At 42.9% G+C, this 27,671-nt stretch overlaps 1 protein-coding gene across 1 annotated transcript in view; it reads right to left on the bottom strand.

Annotated features, from left to right (window-relative positions):
• The window catches only part of LOC144599869 (alpha-1A adrenergic receptor-like), a 30,932-nt gene extending 19,379 nt beyond the window's left edge, over nucleotides 1-11,553 (bottom strand). Inside the window, exon 1 of the mRNA XM_078411136.1 lies at nucleotides 10,587-11,553. Within this exon, the coding sequence (XP_078267262.1) occupies nucleotides 10,587-11,553 (967 nt within the window). The remainder of the gene's footprint in view (nucleotides 1-10,586) is intronic.
• Between the last annotated feature and the right edge of the window lie 16,118 nt (nucleotides 11,554-27,671).

Genomic DNA, 27,671 nt, shown 5'->3' on the forward strand with positions numbered 1-27,671 from the left:
ATACTGTTGCTACTTTAAAACACCCCCAAACTTTAAAAAACATAATAAAATAAATTTCAAAATATTTTCCAAACTATAATCCATGAAAAGCCATAGGAATTCTTAGATTATTGTGACTCAGTGGTGATGTGTGCTCTTGCACATTTCATATGACACATGGGTAAACGAGGGCACCTGGCAACCATTCAGTAATCTATCAACTGGGATTACTGATATTGCAATGTCACATTTTCCAATGGATGTATACAATGATTTACAAATGTTCAACCACTGCTGTCATGTTTCTGCAAGATAGAATTACTTTTCCCATGATGAGTATTACCAGGCTGATTACTAAACGTAGTTCTCTGAATGCTGTTCTTCCTTTTTTTAATGGATCTAATCTGCACTTCAAGAAGAACTTCCCATCAGCTAGTTGGCAGCAGAGATTTCCAAGGAATCAATTCTGCTGCCTAAGATCATCATATCTATTAAATTATCTACCAGCCACTGAAATATATGGAAACAAAAGATATTTACCTACCTTGGGATTTAAAAAAAAATGTTTGGTCAGTGTGCATTTTTTAAAAAGTTCAATAATCATAAATTGAGCTTATGAAACAGGATCATTTCATAGAAATCATCTGTAGTTCCTATTAATGGTGCCTGAAATGGCACACTGGATATAAACATTGTAATAGTGCGATAGGGAAGAGGGAAGAAATGTTCTGAATGCAAGTTGATGATTATGATCCAAATCAAAATTTGTAAATCATGAACACTGATTGCATCTTTGTATACAATTTCTCAGTTCACAAAAATATTTATACGTAATTTCATAACCACTCACTTAAGACTTACATAGGTTATGCCTACTAAGTAATGGTTTATATGGAGCAACATCCTATCCCTGTCTAACAGCTGAATGCTATTTCAGTGTTGTGTACACACACACATTTCAATTATTTATTGCCATCACTTCAGGGTCATTTCAAACAGATGGCACTCTGACATAAATGGATTCCAAAACAAAACATTTAAAAAAATGATTTGACAAATTTTTACTTTATAACGCACACTTGAAGGATGACCTATAAACTTTTCTAAAAATAAATTATATGGAATCATTTCATGAAATAAGAGTGGAGCACAAGTATGCGCAAGGCATTCAATTATCATACGGAGTATGCTTTTACTGTACAATAAAATCTTTGTAATGCCTGCCAATATTTTCCAGATCAAATTCATATGAAGGTAGGTTTGTGAATGAGCAGACACAGGAACCATTGGGGCAACTATATAGCTGCCTGGAAATTGGAGAAAGTGTATTAAATGGATGGTCTGAGTAAATATTTGTCTAGTGGAGCATGTTTTCAGGGCCATATCAGAGCTCCTGGAGATTAGGAACACTGGGTGCTGCCTGATGGTGTTTAAATGGGATGCCTTGCTACATTTGCCATGACTTGACAGGGAGGATGAGGACAAGCAGAGGGAAGAAGGCCAGTAGTCCTTGGCACCACTGCCATGCAGCACTGCTCTGGATGCCCAGTTCCGGGAGCAATGTTGAGCACTGGCTGAGCCTTTGACTGTGAAATGCAGAGCAGAGTGCAAATGGGAAATGTGGTCCAGTTGTCAAGCAGCACTGGGCCTCCCACTGGTACTAACAAGCAACTCAAAACTAGGCTGATGCTTGAGTGCGCTATGAATACTGGGCCTGAGCCCCAGGTGCTGATTGTGTATATGTTGGGTTAGATGGGGTCGAGTATCAACAAATATTGTATGCTCTTATGTTTAAATCAACTTCGAATTGTATGTGGTTAGATCAGGTTTTAATCTTATACCCAAAGATACCTCAAAGCTACATCACTAAAATAGGTCCTTGAGATCAACAATTCTGTGCTGGTGTAATGTTTTCAGGATTACTCTCTGTTCTTTTCGCTCACATATACAAAAGACAATTTGGGGAGGCAAAGTTGCACAGCATGTAGAGCTGCTGCCTCAGGAGAGCTGCAGTAACCTAGGTTCAAACCTGACATTGGGTGCTGCCTATCTGGAGTTTCCACATCATATTCACAACCACATCATTTTCCTCACCATAGACATGTCTGATAAATCAATTGTTCCCAAAGTGTCGGAAGGAACCGCAAATGCGGGTCTACACCAAAGATAGACACAAAATGCTGGAGTAATTCAGCGAGATTGGCAGCATCTCTGCAGGGAAGGAATGGGTGACGTTTTGGGTCGAGACCCTTCTTCAGACTGAGAGTCAGGAGTTTTCTAACCTTGTTAATCAACCTTCTGTGTGAATGCCTTCCAAATTATCAAAAACAATATAACAACTGGTTGCCTATTAGCTACCCCATGTCAAAGAGCTAGAGGTGTGCTGAGACAGATTCCATTGAGGCTTTCTGGAATGAATTATATAAATACATGTTGGTGAAAAATTTGCAGGAATGCAGAACAGGGGCTGGGATTTAGAACTAGTAAGTGGGTTTGGTAAAGAGCTGGTGTGTAACAACTGACACAATACCTCCTCCCTCGCCTTCATCCAGGGACCTCAGCAGCCCTTCCAGGCGATATAGAGGTTCATGCGCATCTCCTCTAACCTCATCTACTGCATCTGGTGTTGCCGTTATGGGCTACCGTACATTGACAAGAGCAAGTGTAGACTTGGTGACAATATCAATGAACACTTGCACTCGGTCCGCCAAGGCCTACCGGATCTCCTGATTTCTAATCATTTTAACTCCCCTTCGCAGTCCCACACTGACCATTCTCTCCTTGGCCTCCACCATTGCCAGAATGTGCCACCTCCACACACAAAATGGAGGAACAGCACCTGATATTCTGCTTCGATATCTTCCAACCCAATGGTATGAAGATTGATTTCTCCAATTTTAGATAATAACCTCTCCCCTTTCTTCCCCCCATCCTCCCCTGTGCCCCACCTAGACTCACACCTATTTCTCCCCTTTCCTTCGTCTGCACCTACAAACCTTCCTCTGGGTTCACAATTCGCAATTCTTCAATTATTTTGTCTAACACCTTTCTTTTCATCCCTGGCCTTTATCCAACCACCGGTCTATCACAACACCCATTCACCTGTGTTCACCTATTGGCTGCCATGCATTGTCCTGCTCCTACTCTCTTCCAGCTTGCTTCTCATCCCTCCTACGATCAGTCTGAAGAAGGATCCTGACCCGAATCATTACCTATCCATGTTCTCCAAGGATGCTTCTTGATTTGTTGAGTTACTCCAGCACTGTGTGCCTTTTTGGGCCAAATGGTGTCCTTCAGTGCCATTACCACCCTCCCAACCCCCCCCCCATTCTATGCTTCTGTATTTCTATGAAATAGCCAGCAATGTACCACTTTCCAAATCAACATTTAAAAAAATCTGGCAGCAATTTTTATCTGGCAGGACATAAACACAAAATTATTGAACTAAAGATGAATGGAAAATGGGGGATAGGGTGGGTTGAGGCGATGGAGTGGGTGAGGGAGAGGGGCAGGGGAGGAGAGGGAGCAGGGGAGGAGAGGGAGCAGGGGAGGAGGGGGGAGGGGAGGAAAAGGGGGGGTAGAGGGGGATGGAGTGGGTGAGTGTCGTCAGTTGAGCGAGGGTTGCCAGGTCGGAGAGGTCCTCGGGTGGCAAGAGATCTCCTGGGGTGTGCAGTAGCAAGTTTAGTTCAAATTGGTGTTATATTTTTAAGTTTTTTGACATTCTAAACTTTAATAAATCCCTTAAATCCCGTTTCCATTTGCCGTGCCCAAGATGGCTGTTGGGGGGGGGGGGGGGGGGGGGGGGGCGGGACCCGCACGAGTGACAGGAGTGGCAGCAAATGAGGAGGGGGGCAGGAGAGAGGAACAGGCGGGACTCGCTGTGATGGCCACCCGGGGCTGGGGCCGGGGTGAGTGGCTCCCTCCGAAGAGGTTTGTTGACAGTGCGTGTGCATTCCTACTTTCATCTATCTAAATGTTATCTGTATATTACCTAAACTCTGATCGTGTAAATATATATATCTATAGATATATTTATGTATCTGCGAATTGGTTATGGAAATACAGCCAAAACGGTAGACGATAGCACCACAATGTTAGCACCACCTTAATCACCATTGTCCTGTCGACGCTCTACAGCAACTTTCATTCAAATTGGTGTTTTATTTTTAAAGTTAGAGAGATTTTTAAGTTTAAAAATGACCTTTTAAACCTATTTCATTACGATCTTCAGCGTGTGATGTCAATGGGACCCGCAAGAGTGCCAGCCAATGAGGGAGGGGGTCCAGGGAGTCGCGGCCAATAAACTGACTTTAATAAATGCGCTCCCCCTCCCCCCCGGACGCCCAGCGGGAGGACCGCCGCCCGTCCCAGCATGCCACGCGCCTGGAGTGGGTGAGTGGTTGGGGGACGGATGGTGCTACACCAATGCAGGAGAGCTTTGGGCCCAGCAGGTCCACCCTGAGATTGAGATGTGCGTCATTTTTCTGAATTATCCATTGGAATGATTCTCCAGATCATCCATCTATATATTACTAAGACTCCCATCTTGTTTGTTCTCCTGTCCCTGTATGTTTGTTCCACCCGTATGTTTGTCCCGTATGTTTATTTGTGCCGATTTCATCCGGAAAAATACGGTACACGATAGTGCGACAATTTTAGGCCTACCTTACTCACCATTGTCCTGGGCTCTGTATTACCCAAGTTTCATTCAAATTGGTCTTATATTTTTGAAGTTATTGACATTTTAAAGTTTAAAAATAAAGTTTAAAAATTCACTTTACAACTTACCTTGCCCGTCTTCAGCGCTCACGTCACAATGGGACCCGCCCAAGTGACGGGAGTGGCAGCCAATGGGGGGGGGGGGGGTCTGCTGAGCCGACGAGCTGCCGCTGACTTTAATAAATGCGCTCCCCCCCTCCGGGAAAACCGACGTCTGTTCCGGTGTGCCTTTGACGTCACAATGGGAACCCAACAGCTCCGCACCTGTGCAGTTGGGGCCTGTTCATTTAATACATACGTGCCACCAGGGCATCCTGATTGTCTCCTGCCGCTCCCCCCCAGGTGGGGTCCATTGTTTGGCTCCCAATCACAACTTTCATTTAAATTTATTTCATTTAAAAAAGGGCTGTTTAACTTAAAGAAACGCTTTATTTTAAAGAAAGATTTATATCATTTTCTAAAAAAAAGAAAAAAACGCTTTATTTTGAAAAAATATTTATTTCATTTCTTTAAAAAAATCGACATCTTCATTACATTCATTTCATTTTAACAAAAACTGTGCTTAATTTAAAGAAAAAATACTCGGCGACCGATTGGTCTGGGTACCACGTGGGGGGAGTTTAATTTAAAGAAGAAACGCTTTATTTTAAAGCAAGTTTTATTTCATTCTTTTTAAAAAATCATCACTTTCATTTAGATTTATTTCATTTTTAAAAAAGCCGTTTAATTTTAAAAAACGCTTTATTTTCAAGAAAGACTTTATCCTTTTTTTAAAAAAAGATTGCCATTTTCATTTACATTTCTTTCATCTTAAAAAAACTCAGTTTAATTTAAAGAAAAAAACCCTTATTTTCAAGAAAGGTTTCTTTCTTTTTTTTAAATAGACAATTTCATTTATATTTATTTCATTTAAAAAAAAGTCATTTAATTTTTGCCGGGCCCGCAGGATCGTCAGTTGGGGGAAGGTTTCCCGGCTCGCAGGAGAGGCCCGCAGGAGAGATTTGCACCCAACGGGTCCACCTCAGTTAAAATTCTGGAGGATGATTGACAATACTGGACTCTAGTAATGTTGCAACAGGAAATTGTATCAGGCCTTTCAAGCTCTGGGATTTTTGCCCCAGATGCAAAGAATTTGTTATCCCGCCACTACAGATGACTGAATCTTTGAATTGATTAGTGACTCTCTCCAAACTGTTTTGCTTCCCCATCTGCTGTTTGGGAGAATGCCATATTTGAGATAAAACATAAGCATTACGAACATTAAATAACATAACATAACATAACAGAACTTTATTGTCATTCGGTATAAATACCGAACGAAATTTCAGCAGTCACAAGACACAGCAAAAAATAAAACACAGGACACACGACCCCAACACAAACATCCATCACAGTGACTCCAAACACCCCCTCACTGTGATGGAAGGCAACAAAACTTCCACTCTCTTCCCCCCGCACCCACGGACAGGCAGCTCGACCCCTACCGAGGCAAACGACACGCACAGCCCCCGCAAGGGGATGGAATAATTGAGATAAAATAATTGAGATCTATCCAGCACATCGGAAGGAGAGTATTCCTTCCACATCCAATAGCTGAATCAGTTGTCTTCGGGTTGTTCCATACCTCATTTTCATTTACTAACCTAGTTGCTGGTGTTTGATATACTTACCTTACATAACTTTAAATTAGCCCTTTATCTTGTGTCTTTAGAAGGATAAATTTCCAGATTTACTTACCTTTTGTATGAAAAATTAGTTCTGGTGTTTTCCCCTTTCAATAAACAATCTCTATTTGTAAACATATTCCAACTTGTTATGTGCTTTCTCCTCCCTCACCCACCCTACAAGGGGAAATAATTTATCAATATCTATCTACCTTATCTATTTTTTAATTATTTGACTTTGAGATACAGAATACAAAATGATAATGATGTCAATTTTAACATTCTATCTTTTCTTACAGGGTAATGGACAATAAGTAAACACTCGGCATAGGCAAATAGGACCAAATGGCCTGCTTTTGTGATGTACAGAACTATTGGATGGGAGAAACAGAGTGATGTTGATGTCAATGGTGCTGTCCTAGTCAAAGGGTTGTTGAAATCATTTACATGGAGTTTGCCAGGACCTGAAGGCCTGAGTTAGGACTTTATTCCTTGGAGCGTAGGAGGCTGAAGGGTGATTTTACAGAGGTGTAATGAGGGTAATTAATAAAGTGAATGCAAAGTCTTTTACCCAGAGTAGGAGAATCAAGCACCAGAGGAAATAGTTTTAAGGTGAGACGGGTAAGTTTAATAGGAATCTGAGGGACAACTTTTTCCATACAGAGGGTGGTGGGTATATGGAACTATAACTGCAAGATACTATAACAACATTTAAAATAAATTTGGAGAAGTACATGGGTAGGAAAGGTTCACAGCGATATGGGTCAAATGTCAATGGGGCACCTTGATCGATGTGGGCATGTTGGGCTGAAGGACCTGTATCCATGCTGGATAACTCTCTGACTCTATTTAAAGAACACAACTTGGAGATTCTGAGAAACTCTTTAATTTGAAGGGACAGAATAATGAATGAAAAAAACGTCACTTATGGTGGTGCAGAGAGCAGTGGTCAGGAATGATGCGGGTATACACAAGGTGTAGAGCTCAGAAACAGGCCAGTCAGTCCATTGACGCCAGCATTTATGCTGCACCGAAGAATCCTTTTGTTTTTTCCTCATCTGAATCTATGGCACGTACCACCATAAAGCACGTGCTTCAGCCAAGCTGCTGGGTGATGAATCCAATATTCCAGTAAAGACGTTTCCGCTGAATGTCGAACATCTTATACTAATAACTCCTGGCTATACTCTTCCTAGTGTCAAAACGCATACTCCATCGAACCCAATGACCAGAACAGGAGAAGTGGGGGTTAACAAGATGTGCCTTTTTTGTTATTCCAGCGGCACTTAATTGTATCGTTAATAGTGAACAGGGAGAGCAGGAGAACAGGAAAGAAACTAAAAACCCCTTTAGTGAAGGTCGTGTGTCTTCTCAGAAGAGATCCGACTCACTTCTGGGGCAACTCAAAAGCTAAGGAGACCTCCAAACCTTCCGAATTTGGCAGAAAGTTTCCGCTTTCTTGATTCATTTCCGCCATTCCGATTTTGCCTCGCATTTTTCCGCAAAACACATGTCTCGCCGTTCGCCCTGCCCCTTGCCCCGCCCCACCGCTTGCCTGGCCTCGCCCCACTCCTCGCCTGGCCTCGCCCCACTCCTCGCCTGGCCCCGCCCCGCCGCTTGCATGGCCCCGCCTCTCACCTGGACTCGCCGGGCCCCGCCGCTCACCTGGCCTGGCCCTGCCGCTCGCCTGGCCCCACCCCTCGCCGGGCCCCGCCGCTCGCCTGGCCTCACTCCGCCGCTCGCCTGGCCTCGCACTGCCCCTGGCCCCGCCGCTCGCCTGGCCTCGCCCCACTCCTCGCCTGGCCTCGCCCCACTCCTCGCCTGGCCTCGCCCCACTCCTCGCCTGGCCTCGCCCCACTCCTCGCCTGGCCTCGCCCCACTCCTCGCCTGGCCTCGCCCCACTCCTCGCCTGGCCTCGCCCCACTCCTCGCCTGGCCTCGCCCCACTCCTCGCCTGGCCTCGCCCCACTCCTCGCCTGGCCTCGCCCCACCCCTCGCCTGGCCTCGCCCAACTCCTCGCCTGGCCTTGCCCCGCCGCTCACCTGGCCTGGCCCTGCCACTCGCCTGGCCCCACCCCTCGCCGGGCCCCGCCGCTCGCCTGGCCTCGCAGAATGGGAGTGGGGGGTGGGGGGGGGGGGGGGGGGGACATGGACCATTGTGATTTGCTGTTGAAGACCACTGGAGCAAGTATGTCCTCAATGAAATTAAGTATGTGCAATTTTAAATGAAACTTTTTCTTCATAACTTATTCATACATTTTATGACCATTGTTTTTTATTCAATACCAAGAGAATTGGGATGTGCAAGGAAAAAGCAAAATAGAAAGAACACAAAACTTTGTGTTGTAAAAAGTATTTCCGTTCAATAACCTTTCTATAAATAGCAGAATGTACTCATGATATGCCTGACATTGTTCATGTAGTCCAAGAACTCCAGACTGGTGGAAATAATAGTTGTTTTTCACACATGAATGTAGTGTATGCGCATTTGGCATGCATATATTTTTGCTGCAAAGTTGCATTACGCGCCATATTATAAATTTTGATGTAAAATTCTGAATTTCGAACATCAAAGTTATGAATTTGTAAAATCAAATGTTGGGAGGTCTGGCTCAGTGTGGCAGAGCCCCGCAGCGAAATGCCGTGCGAGCATTTATTGTTTGCTACCCACCTTTCCGACCTCTGAAACATCAATGAAGGCTTTTAATTACGGCTTCCAGTTTGAGCGAGTGGCCGCTTGACAAGCCTCACGGAATCAATTCGATTTTTCATTTCTTTAAAACTGATTTGTCCTGCTTTAATTATATATATTTATTCTAATAATGTCAAATTACCAGCTTCAAGGAGGTGCACAGCACAGCCATAGTTAAATGATCATACACCGCCGAAATAGTTTTAAAGTTGATCTCAGTTCTTATTACCCGCTAACGTCGGCATTGATATAATCGATTTACCAGTTTAAGTGCTCCTAATCTCTCACGTGTAAAGGTCAGTGTAAAGGTCATATTGTCACTGTTTAAGAAGACACTTAAAGTGGAGACTATGTAATGCAAGGCTGCTTAACGCTAATTAACATTATCTTGATTTTCAGTTATGTGCTGTCTTGGGTTGATATTTTAAGCTTGAGTTATTTTCAAAGCATTTATTTAGTCACCACACTCTTGCCCCAGAAATCGTGAACACGTTTTTATTCTATTTATGAAAGTGCCCCTTTATTAGACTTCATGCTTTCTACAGATATAGAGGAAAGTTCCAAGAACACACAAATGTGAAAGAATGAATCTTGTGGCTTGCTGCCTGAATAATATTTGCATGCTATTCGATCAATCATTTCAACATGGCTGGATTTTCGAATAAACACAATCATAAAACTAACGTATTTTTTGGCGTTCTTAAAATAAAAAATGTTATTTCTTTAAAACACATTCTTGTTCCCACTGCAAATATGATTTAACCTGGTGCTAATTGACGGATTGAGGAGAGAGGCTGAGGAATGTGTAAAACTATTTCCCCAAGTTGAAACGTCTTGAAGTGAAAAAGTATCCATGCAACGTTTCCGAGTTTTACATGCTTGTCGCTGACATTTTGCGAAGGAACTAAATATGCTGCTCGTCACTGTAACTCGCCAAAAACATTTCACAAGACATTTAAAGGTGCTTGCAGGAGGCATCAGAACATCATCCCAACCAATAAAAAAAACCCCGATGATAGACGCAAAAAGCTGGAGTTAGATAGAGCTCTTAAAGATAGCGGAGTCAAGGGATATGTGGAGAAGGCAGGAACAGGGTACTGATTGTGGATGATCACAGTGAATGGCGGTGCTGGCCCGAGGGGCCGAATGGCCTACTCCTGCACCTATTGTCTATTGTCTATTGAGTAACTCTGCGGGTCAGACAGCATCTCTGGCGAAAAGGAATAGGTGACGTTTCTGGTCGAGACCCGAAAAAAACACGTGTCTCCATTTTTCAGCTTACCTGGAAACTTCATGCGCTGTGAAAACGTTCACAATTATAAACAATGCATTTTCATTTATCAGTCTTGGAGACACGAGTCAACAGTAATGAGTGAACTGTATATAAAATTGTCACCGACCCATTTGAACTCCCCATTTAGGGGACCATTTTAAACAAAGTGAAGGGATTTTCATCTATTTTGTCCCGGTCAAGCTTTATATCTGTGGTGCTCATTAGGTTTACGCCACTATTCAGTAATTGACTTCTACTCACCCAGGGGAAGGGCAATGAAGAATGGCAGCCAGCAAAGCATGAACATGCCCATAACGATGCCTAGGGTCTTCGCTGCCTTCTTCTCCCTGGAGAACTTGAGGAGGCGCACCGACAGCGAACTTCTTAGATGGGGCCCTTTGGACCTGGAGGCAAGGGCCTCCTCCTGAATGTTCCTGCAATGGATGCGTAAGGTCAGCTCTCTGGAGTCCGAGGTTTCCTTCATCACACCAGCCTCCAAGTTCTTGGTAGTCCTTTTGGCCACAATGTAGACCCGAACGTACATCACCAGGATGACGGTTAAGGGTATGTAAAAGGACCCTAGCGAGGAGAAGAGAGCGTAACCAGCTTCCAGTGTGATCTGACAGTCCTTTTCGTCGGGCGGAGCAGGCTGTTTCCAACCCAGGAGAGGTCCGATGGAGATCACAATCGATAGAGCCCAAACTGCCACTATAACTGACACTGCCCTCGTCTCGGTTACAATAGAGGGGTAGCGCAGAGAGTAGCGGACACCTATGTAACGGTCTATTGAAATGGCACACAGGCTCATGATAGAGGCAGTGCAACAGAGCACATCAAGTGCCGCCCAAATATCGCAAAAGATCCTCCCGAAGATCCAGTGCCCTACGATCTCTAAAGTGACAGAAAAGGGCAGCACTGTTGTACTTAGGAGCAAGTCTGCGATGGCCAGGTTTATGATAAAGTAGTTTGTGGTTGTTTGCAAGTGTCGGTTGAAAGCCACGGAGAGGATGACTAGAATGTTACCAACCAAAGCGAACAACATGAAGAGTCCGAGGACCAGCCCCAGGACCGCTCCCCGGGTCGCGTTGAGGGGCGGCAGGCTGCAGTTTTGGAAGGTCCCGTTTGAAACGTTGGCGGTCAAGTTGCCTTCGTACAAAAGTGGTGCTAAGGATGACCGGTTGCCACCCACAGCTCCGCCGGGTTGAGCGAGATTCATGTTAAGGATCATTCTCCATTCCAGCTCATGCTGCTGCCAAGCGGCGAGGGGCCGCTGATAGCGGACATCCCGAGCCCGGGACAACAGCGCAACTTGGTCAGCCCGGAGCAGCCGCGACCTTCTGCAGAGACAACCGCGGAGTAACCCCGTCCAGCACAGTCCAGCTCAGCTCAGCACAGTCCAGCTCAGCACAGCACAGCACAGTCCAGCTCAGCTCAGCACAGTCCAGCTCAGCACAGTCCAGCTCAGCACAGTCCAGCACAGCTCAGCTCAGCACAGTCCAGCTCAGCACAGCACAGTCAAGCTCAGCACAGCACAGTCCAGCTCAGCACAGGCCAGCACAGCACAGCCTGGGGCGGCGAGAGGGGGTGCGTGGTGTCCGGGGAGCTGCCGAAAGCGGGGGGCTTTCACTAGGCATCTGAGTGCGTTGTGCGCCGCCTTGCAGTTCAGTGCCTTTATATAGAGCAGATGCAAGTCAAACACAGACACCAGTGTGTCAAAGGTGTGGGAGCACTGACGTCAGGACTCGGTCTGAAGCCGCACGTTTGGTGCGAGACAGTCCCTGGGAGAGAGAGAGAGGCGGGCTGCAGGGTGGGAGCTGCGGGAGGTGAGGCAGGGGTAGAGTGGAAGTGGGGTGGGGGTGGGGTGAGATGTTGTAGGGGTAGAGTGAGAGGGGGGTGGGGAGGTGTTGCAGGGGTAGAGTGAGAGGGGGTGTTGCAGGGGTAGAGTGGGATGGGGTGGGGGTGGGGTGGGTATGGTGGGGGGGGGGGGGGAGATGTTGCAGGGGTAGAATGAGAGGGAGAGGGAGGTGTTGCAGGGGTAGAGTGGGAGTTGTCACTGGGCTGGGTGGGGGTGTCACAGGCGCAGGATGGGGTGTTTCACGGCAGGGTAGTTGTTACAGGGTGGGGTGGGAGTGTTACAGGGTGGGAGTGTTACAGGGTGGGGTGTTACAGGGTGGGGGTGGGGTGTTACAGGGTGGGTTGTTACAGGGTGGGGGTGGGGTGTTACAGGGTGGGGTGTTACAGGGTGGGGGTGTTACAGGGTGGGGGGTTACAGGGTGGGGGTGGGGTGTTACAGGGTGGGGTGTTACAGGGTGGGGGTGGGGTGTTACAGGGTGGGGGTTACAGGGTGGGGTGTTACAGGGTGGGGGGTTACAGGGCGGGGGTGGGGTGTTACAGGGTGGGGGTGGGGTGTTACAGGGTGGGGGGTTACAGGGTGGGGTGTTACAGGGTGGGGAGTTACAGGGTGGGGGCGGGGGGTTACAGGATGGGGTGTTACAGGGTGGGGGTGGGGTGTTACAGGGTGGGGGGTTACAGGGTGGGGGTGGGTGTTACAGGGTGGGGAGTTACAGGGTGGGGGTGGGGGGTTACAGGGTGGGGGTGTTACAGGGTGGGGGTGTTACAGGGTGGGGGGTTACAGGGTGGGGGTGTTACAGGGTGGGGGTGTTACAGGGTGGGGGGTTACAGGGTGGGGGTGGGGGGTTACAGGGTGGGGGTGGGGGTGTTACAGGGTGGGGGTGTTACAGGGTGGGGGTGTTACAGGGTGGGGGGTTACAGGGTGGGGGTGTTACAGGGTGGGGGGTTACAGGGTGGGGTGGGGTGTTACAGGGTGGGGGTGGGGTGTTACAGGGTGGGGGTTACAGGGTGGGGTGTTACAGGGTGGGGGGTTACAGGGCGGGGGTGGGGTGTTACAGGGTGGGGGTGGGGTGTTACAGGGTGGGGGGTTACAGGGTGGGGTGTTACAGGGTGGGGAGTTACAGGGTGGGGGTGGGGTGTTACAGGGTGGGGGTGGGGTGTTACAGGGTGGAGTGTTACAGGGTGGGGGGTTACAGGGTGGGGGTGGGTGTTACAGGGTGGGGGTGGGGTGTTACAGGGTGGGGAGTTACAGGGTGGGGGTGGGGGGTTACAGGGTGGGGGTGGGGGTGTTACAGGGTGGGGGTGTTACAGGGTGGGGGGTTACAGGGTGGGGGTGTTACAGGGTGGGGGGTTACAGGGTGGGGGTGGGGGGTTACAGGGTGGGGGTGGGGGTGTTACAGGGTGGGGGTGTTACAGGGTGGGGTGTTACAGGGTGGGGGGTTACAGGGTGGGGAGTTACAGGGTGGGGTGTTACAGGGTGGGGGTGTTACAGGGTGGGGTGTTACAGGGTGGGGTGGGGTGTTACAGGGTGGGGTGTTACAGGGTGGGGTGGGGTGTTACAGGGTGGGGTGTTACAGGGTGGGGTGTTACAGGGTGGGGTGTTCCAGGGTGGGGGGTTATAGGGTGGGGTGTATTAGGGTGGGGTGTTACAGGGTGGGGGTGGGGTGTTACAGGGTGGGGTGTATTAGGGTGGGGTGTTACAGGGTGGGGTGTTACATGGGGAGGGTCAGCCTGGAGAGGGACGCAGAGCCTTTGAACGACCAGTCTGTAGCACCGGGACAGGTTACCTCGACAACAGTTTATAGAGGCAGACAGGCAAATACAAACACGCGTTGAGATTGTAATTTTCCATTCATCATTGCGGGGCCAAATGTATGGGGCTGGTTTTGTTTTCATAACTATTGTTGCATGAGGGAAACAAACGGATGTAACAGTGCAAACAATTCCCAGAAAAAAAAACCGGTTTCTGATTTATTCCCGATGGCGGCAGTCGTTGCTTTAATCGTGAATATCGCTGCAATGCCCGGTGGGACTGCGGACCGCGCCAGTCCATTTTTATTTGTAATAAGGCCGAACTTAACATTTAAAGACAATTATGTCCACTAAGCAATTACTGATCGCAGTGCAGTAAATAGTAACCCATACTAAACCCACAGTGAAAGACACAAAGTGCTGGAGTAACTCAGCGGCTCAGGCAGCATCTCTGGAGAACACGGATAGGTGATGTTTTGGATCGGGACCGTTCTTTGACCCTAGACATCACCTGTCAACGTTCTCCAGAGATGAACACTCCAGCACTTTGTGTCTTTTTTTAAAATGTAAACCAACATCTGCAGTTCCTCGATTCTAAATCCCATAGTGGATCAGGGCATCTTATTCCGGAGAGAACTTGCTACCTGTGGCACCACTCGTGCTAACTAACACACCAGCAGAACTGGGATCTTTAAGTCAATCACCGGAGTAACTTCAAAACGTCAAGTCCTGGATGTGATCGTAATTACTGCTCTTACATTTTCAGTTGGGGGCAGCACAGAGAATAACTCACACCAGGGTCTCCTCAGGACACCGACTCCTGAAATTCCCAACGTGGGCGTAAAGCTCCTGCAATCCCAGTCGGTGGGTTACTGGACTAAGACAGTGTTCACCACTGAGAATTGAAACTGATAACCGCTGGGAACATTTTCATACACGGCTTTAAAATAAGGCACAGAAAATGCGCAGAGTTGTGGGAATGGCAGCAAAGGGAATGGGGGAATCCTACACACTTCGACATGGATCTCTGGCTGTTAACGCATGTATTTTAAGAACGTGATCTGGACTCTGGGAATTCACATTCCACGTCTGATGTATTCCCACTTTCCATCGTTCTGTCGCTCCACGTTATCTTCCAGCTCTACTCTTTTATCGCTTTTTGTGCACTTAATGTTTCAAACGTTTGCCATTAGGATTACTTACATTCATATCTATATTTTTTGCTTTATTATAAACTACAAACTGCTTCTGGCCAAGCTCCACCCAAGTGCGTGTGAAATATTTTCTAAACTTTATTCTTTGGTTATTTTTTCTCTGTAAGTGAATATTTTACGTTCAAAATACTTTTAATTAAACCGAGAAATGCATATTACAAATAATATGATTTAATTCTTATTTTTGGTGTCTCATCATGAAAGTTGTTACTTGAAGATCCGGTCTTGCTCAAGAATTCGGATAGTAATCCTGCAATCTGAGCATGCTGGATATAATTTCCCTGGATGGATGTTATTATTCAGAATACAAATGATTTTTTTAACAATTCTAATAGTTTCAGATATTATATATTTTTTTAATCGATTTTGTAATCTAAGTGAACACATTTCCAAAACTGTATTGAATGCATTGTACATCTTAAAACAGTATAACTGTACATGGGTTTATGTTGTAGGAGAAGAAGAATAGTGATCTGATTACACCGTTCTAATTTATGTTTTGCACTCACTACAGTTTAGAAAAGTGCTTCTTAAACTATTTCAGTGTCATTCACCCTTGAGTCTTTATCACAAAATTGCATTCACCCTCGACTAATTTTTTTTAATGTTTTTTGGTAATTTTTCTCCCTTGTGTATAATTTTATATATAATTTATTTTGTCACATGAGCAAAAAAACATAAATCAACTCCTTTCTTATGTGTTTATTTTATTCAACGTTTTGAACATCCTAAAAATATATAAAGAAAACTAGGACTGAAAAAACCCAAATTTAATTACCACTGGAGTTGGAAAATCCTTCTATTAGAATGATCAAAAAAACATTCCAACGTCTAAACACTGGGCTTGAGCCCCATTATCCTTTTGGGCTTTGATTACTTGGAAAAGTAATATTTTCTTGGAAAACTAGCTCAAAAAACCATGGAGTATGTGATTTAATATATTAGTATCAGACTATTATAACTTTCTATAACTCTCCCCGATGAAAGTTCACAATACCACCAAATATCAACTTGCCATATTTGGTATACTTCTCTCCAGAAACTGACTCTTCCAAATCCAGATATATTTTTAAAGTTGTGCATGTGCACTGACATGTATGTCACATGCATGCTCAAAACATCATCACAACATTGTCTGTTGCTCAGTTCTGAATATCTGGTGCCCTCCCATCCTCCCAACTAGGAGTGACAAAAAAATGAAGAACAGAAAAATTATTAGAATTTTTCTAGTTTACATAAAGTAAAGTTAGTAAACAACTGTCTTAGAAATTAGAATTAGATTCTTAGAAACAATGTTTTCTTATTGTGTATGTTTACCACAAATAAATGACAAGCAGTATACTTCTTCACACTTATCATCAATGACTAGGATGTTCCTGTACTCCTGTGACAAGCTTCTCAAACCGAGGTACAATTTCCTTCTCTAAAGCAACCCGCATTACCGAATCAACATACTGAAGTGAATTGCATTTTTTGGAGTTCAATTCTACGAAGATCGAAAATCCTTGTTCAGACAGGAAAGTTGTTGTCATCATTACTAGTGGTTAAAGGGCCTTCAAGGCAATTAATTTGTATTCAGGGAAAGCAAGTAATCCAATCCAATAGTCTCCATAGTAGGAGTACATCTCAAAAGATGATTTTTGAATTAAGTCATAATGAAGCTCCATCAGCACTTCTGACATTTCCCCAAAATCTGCTCGCTTGCTGTGGCTGGTGAAAAAAGGATTAACTATCCACATCTGATTTTCCAAGTCCTAAAGATGCTTCTGAGGAAAATATGTTTCAAAATTTTTAGACTGCAGATGGTCGGAAATGATGTCCTTCAAGTGTTTTCTCCAGATCAGGTTGCTTTTCTTCCCACTCACACTCTTTGAGGAAGCTTTCCAAATGTGGGAAATTGGAGAAATTGCCTTTACGAATGTTAATATGCCACATGGTGATCTTCATTTTCATGGCTTCTATTTTCCCAAGGACATCGAAGATGTCACCTCCTTTACCTTGAAGTGACAAGTTGAGCTGAATCAAATGTTCAAAAATAGAAGTCATGTAACACAATTTAGCCAACCAAAAATCATTATTGAAATGCAATGTTTTCACCTCACCTTGCTCAGTAAAAAATACGAGCGGTGGATCCTTTATGTTTCCCCATCGTGGCTGCAGCACCGTCTGTAGTCACAGCAACACATTTGCTCCAAGATAAATTTTCATTTTCCATGAATTCGTCAAGCTTGGAGAAAATAAATTCACCTGTAGTTTGCTCTCTGACTGGCAAACAAAAGAGATAATGCTCGACAATTTTTCCCAAGCTTTGATCCGGGAAATGACAATACACAATGAGTTGTGCATCGTTTTTAATGTCCGTAGTTTCATCAAACTGTAGCGCGAAAAATGGTGCTTCCAACAGTTTCGCCATCAACTGATGCTTCAGATCTTCAGCAATCATAGTAGATCGAAGCTTAATTGTGTCATTGGACAAAGGAATTTGCACTACTTTATCCACTGCTTGCTTTCCACCATGTCGTAGATTGGCAACGATTTTCAAACACGCTTTGACAGCTTTCTTAGCCGCTGTGTATGGCTTTTTTTCTTTCATGAGCACGTGCTATTTGAAGAGAGGCAAGAAGAAGAGGTTTTTTTAGTCGCAGTGTCATTCTTTACCATCGACTGGAAGAAATTCTGCTGCTTCCACAAATACTCACGAGTGTTTTTGAAAAACTGTATGGACGTTTTGATGATTGCTTTGTTCTTAAATGAGCCCGTAATTTTGAAGGAGCCAGGCACTGGTTGCTATATTTTACACTGCAAAACATGCACTGAGTTGAGGGAGTAGGACTTGTTTGTTCATCTTGGGGAAGGAAAAAGCCATACTTGATATATTCTTCATTCCACCTTCTTTTCTTGAGTTTTGAGGAGAGGGTACTTTGGTCCTGGTATTTTCTCTTGAGATTAAGTTTTTCCTTGCCCGTATCATTAACAGAGTCATCATCTGTAACATACGTAAGTGCATTTTTAAGTTTGTTATCCTCAGTTTCTTTGTCATCCTTCACAAGTGACTTGTCTCCTGAACATACCTCCTCTTGAGTCCTGTTCGTTTCACTTTCTTTCAGAAATGAACTACTTCCTCCTGCACACTCTTCCTCCAGAGCTGGTTTCTTTAGCTAATTCAACATAGACATAGTGTCTTAATCTGTAAATCAAACTTACAAAATACTGAAGTCGCTAGAATAGAAAATGCAGAATATCACAAGAAAATGGCACAATCTAACTTTAGATTGCCTAAAAACAGGGCTCAAATCTCCTTAATATAGCTAGAATTCATGTTGCTTGATGCAAATAAATGCTGGTGGATTGAAGTACAGTAAATGTATATAGAATTCTAGTTCTAGCAGAAAGGTAGCTAAATTGGCAACACAAAATAAAGTTACAGTTCAACAGTTGCCTACGGCGATCCTCCAGTGTTGCCATTTATAAATTTATGATCACACCAGCTCATCTGGTCTTCCTTAAAAAGTTATATTACAGTAAATTTGGGAAATATCCTGCTACTTTGAAATTAGAAAACCATAGGTAGAGAAAAAAAACATATAAAATTTCCAGCTCCACTGCCATTAAAACCAGTAAGAGCTTACTAACCACTTCAATGGCAATGCCTTTTTTAAGTATAGAAAAAAAATCCAAAAAAATCTGTTGATGAGGAAGTCAAGTATCCAGTTACAGACGGATCTGCAGAGACTCATTTTTGTCAGCTTGATAACTAGTTTGGAGGGAATGACGGCGTTGAATGCCGAGCTGTAGTCTATGAACAACAGCCTGACATATATGTTTTCACTGTCCGTGGTCCAGTGCACAGTGGAGAGCCAGTGAAATGGCATCCTCCATTGACCTGTTGTGGCAAATTGTACTGGGTCCAGGTTCTTGGTGGGGTAGGAGTTGATGTGCAATAACCAATGTCTCTAAGCACTTCATCGCCATGGATGTTAGTGCCACTGGCCGGTAGTCATTAAGACATGTCACTTTACTCTTCTTGGGCATCGGTATTATTGATGCCCTTTTAAAGCAGATGGGAACCTCAGACTTAATGAGAGTTGAAGATGTCCTCAATAACTCCAGCCAATTGGTCTGCACAGGTTTTAAGAACAGGACCAGGTTATATCATCAAGTGCTTTCCAAGGATTCACCCTCCTGAAGGGGATCTTCTGATATCAGCTGCTGTGGCTGGGATTGTAATACCATTAGGGGCTATGGGGGAATTGGGAAGGCACATCAGTGTACTCCATATCATAGCATGCATAGAACGTATTGAGCTCATCTGGGAGTGATGCTTCGCTATCACTTGAGTTGCCCCCTCATTTCACCTTGTAGAAGGTGATGGCATTCAAGCTCCACCACAGCTGTTAAACATCCGCCTCATCCTCCACCTTAGAGTAAAAGTTCCTTTGAGCCTTTTTGATGGCCTTATCAAGGTCATATCTGAACATCTTGTATAATACTGCATCGCCAGACTTGAACGCCCAAGCTCTGGCCTGTAGGAGAAATTTGTGTTTGTGCTAGCTGTTTTAGCATTTTATATTATTTGTCCAGATATCTCGCTGTATTATTTTGGACACTAGGGGGCTGTCGTGAGATGAATACATATATGGGCATAATGGACTGGGAGGAGCCAGAATTTAGGAGTATATCTGGAAACACAGAGACAGAAGGAGTCAGACACAGGGAGCCATGGTGAGATACAGTTCTTACCAGACCTGCTACAAGAGTTGAATTCTTGGGCAGATACAGACCTGTTTGTACTATTACTTCAATAAACGACTAATTAAACTAAAATACGTTTGGAAAATCTCTTTGTTGGTCTGCGTCTAAATCGTTTACTCCCACTCTCTGTGAGGTTATGGCAAGCGAAATGGACTTTATTGAAAAGGACTGAAGTTGCCATCACATTAAAAGTAAGAACTACCCTCTATGAGTGATTAAAAGTTTAAAAAATTGGCTCTCTGAGTGAGACTGGAACTTGTGAATCGCTAGACGGAACAAGTATTGTTTTATTCCACAAGCCTTGAAGCCGAATTCCACAGACTAGATAGGGTCTCTACCTGCACTAATCTGACTAATGGAGATTGGAAACTTCGAAAGCCTTTGCGTAGGAAAAGTGAGTACAGCATTAAGCTTTATTGGAAAAGCTGTATATCAAAAGCTGGATTGGAAAATGGGCTCTATAACTGGAATACTGAGAACAAAGGAGTGACCTTGAGCATCGCAAGATATCAGTTTGTTTTTGAATTCTTGTGCTAGAAACGACTTTACGTCTACATGTCTTAAAGGGATAGTATACAAGTATGTCTATGGTTAGATCTGATGTTCTGCCACAAAGTGGCAACATCAGAAAAGATTCTGAAAAGGAAAAGTGGATTATCAAACTCACAACCAATGGCTTTGAATCGCTCATTGGGAAGCACCAGAAGAGAAAAAATTCAAGATGTAAACAAGCTACCAAGTTAATGGAAATGATGAAAGAGAACATGGAATCAGGTGAAAATGCAAATGGAGTACAATTTAACCTGATTCAATTAATCAAGGAAGCATTGGTAAAGTTACCGCTGCCTGAAGATAAGCTCGAAAAGCAAAATCGGTGGATTCACCAAACAGTGGAAACTTTTCTCGGGTTTACACAAGATACTAAGGTTGGTGAGCAAACTACACAAACCATTGCTCAGAGTGCCCAACAACAGAGTGATGTAAACTCAGATAACATTGGACCTGATGACAGTGTTTCAAATGTCTCAAAACATAAAATTGAGCCTCAAATCTCGTTCTTCATCATGTGCTTCTTTAACGCTCTCTGCTCATAAAAACGCTCAGGCAGATATGGCCGTTCTTGGAGAACAGGTTGCCTTCATGAAAGGCAGGCATGAGATTGAGGCACAAGAAGAACAAATGGAGGAAGAACAGAAGAGAAGACAATTGGAACAGAAGAGAAGACAATTGGAAATGGAGGAAGAACCAAAGGGTCAAAGGGAACAGCTGAGAAGACGGAAGGAATGGCTGGAACTAGATGATGAACTGTTAGCAATCAAGTCAAGACTCAATGTACGATGAAACGAAATCAAGAAGCATCTGATCCAATGAACTCTTATTTGAAAAGAGAAACTGTTCAAAGGGAAACATTAGCTAAATTAGAGCCACAATACTTGCCTGATCAAGTGCAACATGTTGTTAGACCAAAACAAACAACTCTGGGACCATTTGACAGAGCTTGTGATAGGACCCATCTAACTCAACACCCTCTTCAAAGAGTCATGAGCAAGAGACTCTTAAAGACTCATGAGCAAAAGGGTATGCAGGGGCATGTTCACATAACATGTTGCCTTAGTCCTAACCTCTCACACCATATTTCCTTGTACCACGATGTCCAAGGTGAAGATATATTTCTCCCACAGGCACCATGAGCAGGATGAACAGTGTCTTATAGATGGGAATATATATAGCCCTAAAATATATATAGAAAAGATTTGATTAATCTGTGTGCAGCCCAATACTACACTGGGAATTGGTAAATGAAGTTGGGCCATTGGAGTTGTGGATTGGGAGAAAATATGGGTAATAACAGGCTTAAGATTTTAATTTTAAAATTATTATGAAATAGAGAAATCAGAAATGGGGATAAAATGCTAAATAGGACAAATTTAGTGATCTGAAATAGGATGTAACACCAATTGAACTGGAAAGAAAAATGTACCAGCAAAATAGTTTCTGATCAGTAGCAGATCATTGGCAGAGATAGGTAGGGTGCAAAGAAACATATGGTAGTCAGAAGGTAGACAAATGTTAAAATAAAATAGCAAAATGCAAACTGCAGAATACATTTGCAAACAAGCAGAGCAGACTGGAGGGCACTGAAAGTGGATAGAAAGGCAAAGTGAGAAATGATGAGGAGGATCACAAAATGGAATTCAAAACTTTCTATCAACATACAAAAATGAATGATTATTAAAAGATTGGTAAGGCTAAATCAAATCTTTTGCAGCAGTAGACAATAGACAATAGACAATAGGTGCAGGAGTAGGCCATTCAGCCCTTCGAGCCAGCACCGCCATTCAATGCGATCATGGCTGATCACTCTCAATCAGTACCCCGTTCCTGCCTTCTCCCCATACCCCCTCACTCCGCTATCCTTAAGCGCTCTATCCAGCTCTCTCTTGAAAGCATCCAACGAACTGGCCTCTACTGCCTTCTGAGGCAGAGAATTCCACACCTTCACCACTCTCTGACTGAAAAAGTTCTTCCTCATCTCCGTTCTAAATGGCCTACCCCTTATTCTTAAACTGTAGCCCCTTGTTCTGGACTCCCCCAACATTGGGAACATGTTTCCTGCCTCTAATGTGTCCAATCCCCTAATTATCTTATATGTTTCAATAAGATCCCCCCTCATCCTTCTAAATTCCAGTGTATACAAGCCTAATTGCTCCAGCCTTTCAACATACGACAGTCCCGCCATTCCGGAAATCAACCTAGTGAACCTACGCTGCACGCCCTCAATAGCAAGAATATCCTTCCTCAAATTTGGAGACCAAAACTGCACACAGTACTCCAGGTGCGGACTCACCAGGGCCCGGTACAACTGTAGAAGGACCTCTTTGCTCCTATACTCAACTCCTCTTGTTACGAAGGCCAACATTCCATTGTTTATGATACTTCTATATCACAACCAAAGAGGATGAATTTAATGTCACATTTGAAGAGGGAGAGTAGAAAAAATGTGTAGCTAAAATACTGTATATAGAAATTAAGTATTTAGAAAGTTGATACTCCACAATGCTTATATAACTAATTGCTTTTCCATCTTTTTCAATAGATCTCTGTCTTCAATTCATCTGCTATTTCTCTATTATATTTATAATTTGCCATTTACCTGGCATTGTTATAAACATTCTCTATTTTATTTTAACCACCATTTCCTTTGTTGCTCAGGATGCTTGAGTTTCGATGATTCCACATTTAAAACTCCAGATGAGTTCCAGATGGATAGGATTGTAGGTTGCAGAGGAACACCAGGATGGGTTAGAATAAACTATGATTACAATCTTTTAATCCTTGAGTATGGAGGCATGCCAGAGGACTGGATAATTGCAAATAATACACGCGTGTTTAAAAAAAGGAAAGATAGGACTGTTAACCATTGTACAAGAAGTGCAATATCAGTGAAAGGAAAACAACTGGAAACCATCAACAAAGACAAAATTGATTTTCATTTAAAATAGCAAGATTTAATAAAGAACAGTAAGTATGGATTTGATCAAGGAATACTGAATCTTCCATTTGAATCAGGTAATGAATAAGGAAAGCAGATGTAGCAAGTGCAGTATTTGTAAATTTGAATTTTCAGAATATATATTTTTAAATAAGCCACCTAGACTTAATCAAAAAACATAAATACATGGCATAGATATAATAACCACTTAGGTATAAAACAATTGGAAACATAGAGCGATGATGACCTTCTAGCTCTAGAGAAATGTGCAGTGGGTCTTTTAAGGGTCACAATGTAGACCTTCTTTTCCTGTTATATCTATTTGATTTCAAAGACTGAGAGCAATACAAATTTGGCATCATACTGGAGGATAATGAAAGACATAATATGGTCAAAATGGCGAAATTGGCAGATTCATGGAAGTTACAACTTAATGTGGGTAAGCATGACGTGACCCAACAAGGTGGATTGACATGGAGAAACATTTTGATTTAAATGGTGTCGTTCTGAGCATGCAATATTAGGTGGATGAGTAGGGTTTATTTGCAAATCTTTGAAGGTGACAAACACGTTGATAAGGTAGTTATGAAGTCAAATGTACACTTGGCTTTGTACTAAACAATGAATCTTTGAAAATCACTCTTTCTGCCTCAGCCGGATTTTAATCTCCAATTGTGAGTATCAAATTTAGGAAAGAATCCAAATCGTTAGACATGGTATAAAAGAAGTTTACCATATTTATATTATAGAGAAGGCATTCAGTTCTATGGAGGTTAAGGAGACAGGTGGTAGAGATATTAAATTATATGAAGAGATGTAGTAGAAGAAGTAGAGGGATATTATATCCACAGGCAAGTTGGTTGGCAACTTGTAATAAATATTTAACTGAAGTAGAACTACTGGTCAAAAGAACCAGAGAGGATTTTCAGATACATTTTTCAATTAGATGTTCATTGAAATCTGAAAGGTACTGTTTGGTGTTTGGTGCCCATGCTGTTTGGTGGGATCAAGTTGCATTTTTACTTCCAAAGGCCAATTGGACATGTGCTTGAAATCAATTAATTTAGAGGGTTGCAGATAGAAAGCTGGGGTTGACTAAACTGGACAGGCATGACAAACCAAATTACTAGTTTTTAGACAATGTTTGTAAGACTTTATGGTCACAAGCTAACTTGTTCTGCCGTCCATTAATCTATTTTTTATCATCCAGTAATAGTGGAGCCTTGAATAAGAAATAAATGGATAATATAAAAAAATAGGAGCAGGAATGGACAATGTTGCTCCTTGCTGCTGTTCAATAAAATCATGTCTGATCTTCAGCATTTACACCACTTTCGTGTTCTATGTTCATCCTTTGCTTTTCCCATTAGGAAAAAAAAGATGTCACCCTGAATATAATGAGCAACCGAGCTTCCACAGCCCTCTGAGATTGTGAATTCCAAAGATTCACTATCTTCTGAATGAAGATATTGCTTGTCGTCTCTGCACTAAATAAGGCAGCTCCTTATCTTATGATATGACCCCTGGTTCTTTATATCACTAACTCTACATCCAGGCCTGTGAGAATGTTGTACTTTTTGACGATATCACCTCGTATTCTTCTCATATCACTTCATATCACCTCATGAGAATACAGGCCCAGTCTGCTTAATGTCTCTTAATGAACCATCACTGCATCCCAGGAATCACTCTGGTGAATCTTCAGTGAAGTTCTGTTCCAGACACAATATTCCAGGTCCAGTCTCACCAGAACCCTTTATTCAGACTTTATTCTGCATTCAGCCCTGTCAATTGAATACTACACTAAATGGTGTCAAGGTTTAGTTAGTGGTACATTAACTAAACCTTGACACCATTTAGTGTAGTATTCAATTGATAGGGCTGAATGCAGAATAAAGTCTGAATTTATTTTTAAATCTAATTAACAGCTTCTCCATTATATTGTTCCAGGTGACATGTTTTGTTAAGGCAGCCACAACAATCACAAAGTGCTATCATAAAATACATGAAGTCAACCATGGACCTTTCCGAATAAATCAAGAAAAAACAATTTGACACTACATTAGGCTCAGTTCAATATATTCAGGGCAGAACATAAATCCAGTGTTGGGGAAGTGAAGGGAAAATACCTTTATTATAAATGGTACATCCCAATATCAATTCAATGTAGGAGCCAAGTTATCACAGTCATCAAAATCAGCAGGAAATAACTTTTTAGTGCTGTATTTTAAAACACATCTTTCCAGACGGGAATAGTTTCTGTTTTTATGAAAAAGATATCTAAGTTATCGGGTATATATGAGGCATGTTTGACATGAGCTTTAATGGATTTCCTCCACACAAATGTTCAATACAATTACATCTGTACATCTAGCATTTGTTGGATGAAAGATAAGGGAAATGAAGTTATACTTCTGCGATACCAGTAAACCATTTATAAGCATTTAATACCATCAAATAGGAAAGGTAATCTATCAAAACGCAATGGTAGAAATTAATTTGAAAGAAATAATTTTATTTAAAAAAACCCATGTTTTGAAGGCAGTAGGTGCCTAATAGAAGACTTTCATTTCTTGCTTTACTGACCTTGTGAAACTAGCATTTTAAAATAAATGTTTTCCTTCAGTTAAGGCAGGTGACTATTATTTTTACACAGCATCTGTTGAACAAATGTTGAGAAGATATTACCTTTCTCAAAATTTATTATCATTTCACTTCTGTTTTCGAATATCATCTGAACAAGAGCAGAAAAACAAATAGCATCTGAGTGCACGTTTTGGCTTTAGATGTGTTCATTCCCAGGAAATTGCTGGAAACGTAAATTGAAAACGGTGCACTGAAACAGTAGGGCAGCTGAAACATTAGCTTTGGAAAAGACATTATGGTCTAGAAATTTGAATACAGAATGCATATTTTTTATATGTTACATAATCGACTTGAAGCAGGAAATAGGTTGCCAAGTATAATTGGCTCCTCCCTTTGCACTCTGAAAGTGAAAATGCAGGCTCCATGGATGTAGCAGACCTACATAAGGAGTAGGACATTACATTTGTTCAATGCATGTTTGACCTTGCCATTGTGCAAATGGAGCTGTAACTACCCTACTTGATTTACATTGGAAAAGCAGGCTTTAACAGGCCTTACCATGACCTGAACTGCTCTCAGAAGCCAGCCATAGAATGTGGACTTGATGTCCTTATGGTGAAGTTATGGCTTTGCATCTTCTTTGGGTGGATGTTGGGGGCTGGTGAAATGTGAGGCCCCAACCTCTGGATGTCCATCTCCACTGAATTGTTGTCAGAGGTACCTACTCCTGTCACTAAACCAGTCCTGCTTCAGGCATTTCTACTCTGGTCCACACGTGGTTATTTCTGTCTCTGCTCATTCCCACATTGCATATGTCAAAAAATACTCAGGAACCTGACTGGGGAATCTCTGATTTTTGGACAATGTGATTTTTGCATTTACATCAATAAGTTACATATCTCCTACCAAAAGTACAGGTATCTATGGAATGTAAAAATCAGAACTGGAAATACTCAGCACCCTTGGATATATGTTTGTACGCACCGTCAGGATTGGCTATTTTTTAATTTCGTTGTACTCGTTGCAATGACAATAAATGAATATTATTATTATTATTATTATTATGCAAATGTATATGTCATGTTTCGGATTGAAACTTTGCATCAGGACTGAGGAAGAAGAGTAAAGATAGCCAGAATGTAATAGTACGAGAGAGGGGTGTGACAAAAGCTGGTAGATGATAGGTAGAATTGGATATGTGGTTATGGGGAGAGGGGGGCGGGGGTTTGAGATGATGAGCAGATGGAACCAGGTGTGGGTGTGGTGGAGAAGAGGATGGGAAAGGTTAAGAAAGGGAAATGGAACATAGTGGACAGGAGTGTCGGAGAAAAATGTTGAGGGTGTGAGTGACCTGAAGCTGGAAAATTCAGTATTCATACTATTGGGTTGTAAACTATCCAAGTCAAAGATGAGATTCATAGAGGAAACCTAAGTTTTTACATCCCTGGCAAATTCCTGCCATGTGTCTTTTGAACAAGAAGACTGCCTCCTGCATGCAGTGATCTTCAACAACCTATATACATTCCTCTGTCTGCATCACTTAGGCGACTGGGATCCATCCTCCCATTATCGTGGCTCAACAAGTATTATCATGGCTCGAACATGTGCTGATAAGAGCTGTGGGAAAAGGTATTACTATCATGAGAAATCACAACTATTTGTGAAATAGAGTAGTGTTACACAAGGATGCTAAAAGTA

Source organism: Rhinoraja longicauda, chromosome 14 (genome assembly GCF_053455715.1).
Source record: "Rhinoraja longicauda isolate Sanriku21f chromosome 14, sRhiLon1.1, whole genome shotgun sequence".
Lineage (NCBI taxonomy): Eukaryota > Metazoa > Chordata > Chondrichthyes > Rajiformes > Arhynchobatidae > Rhinoraja > Rhinoraja longicauda.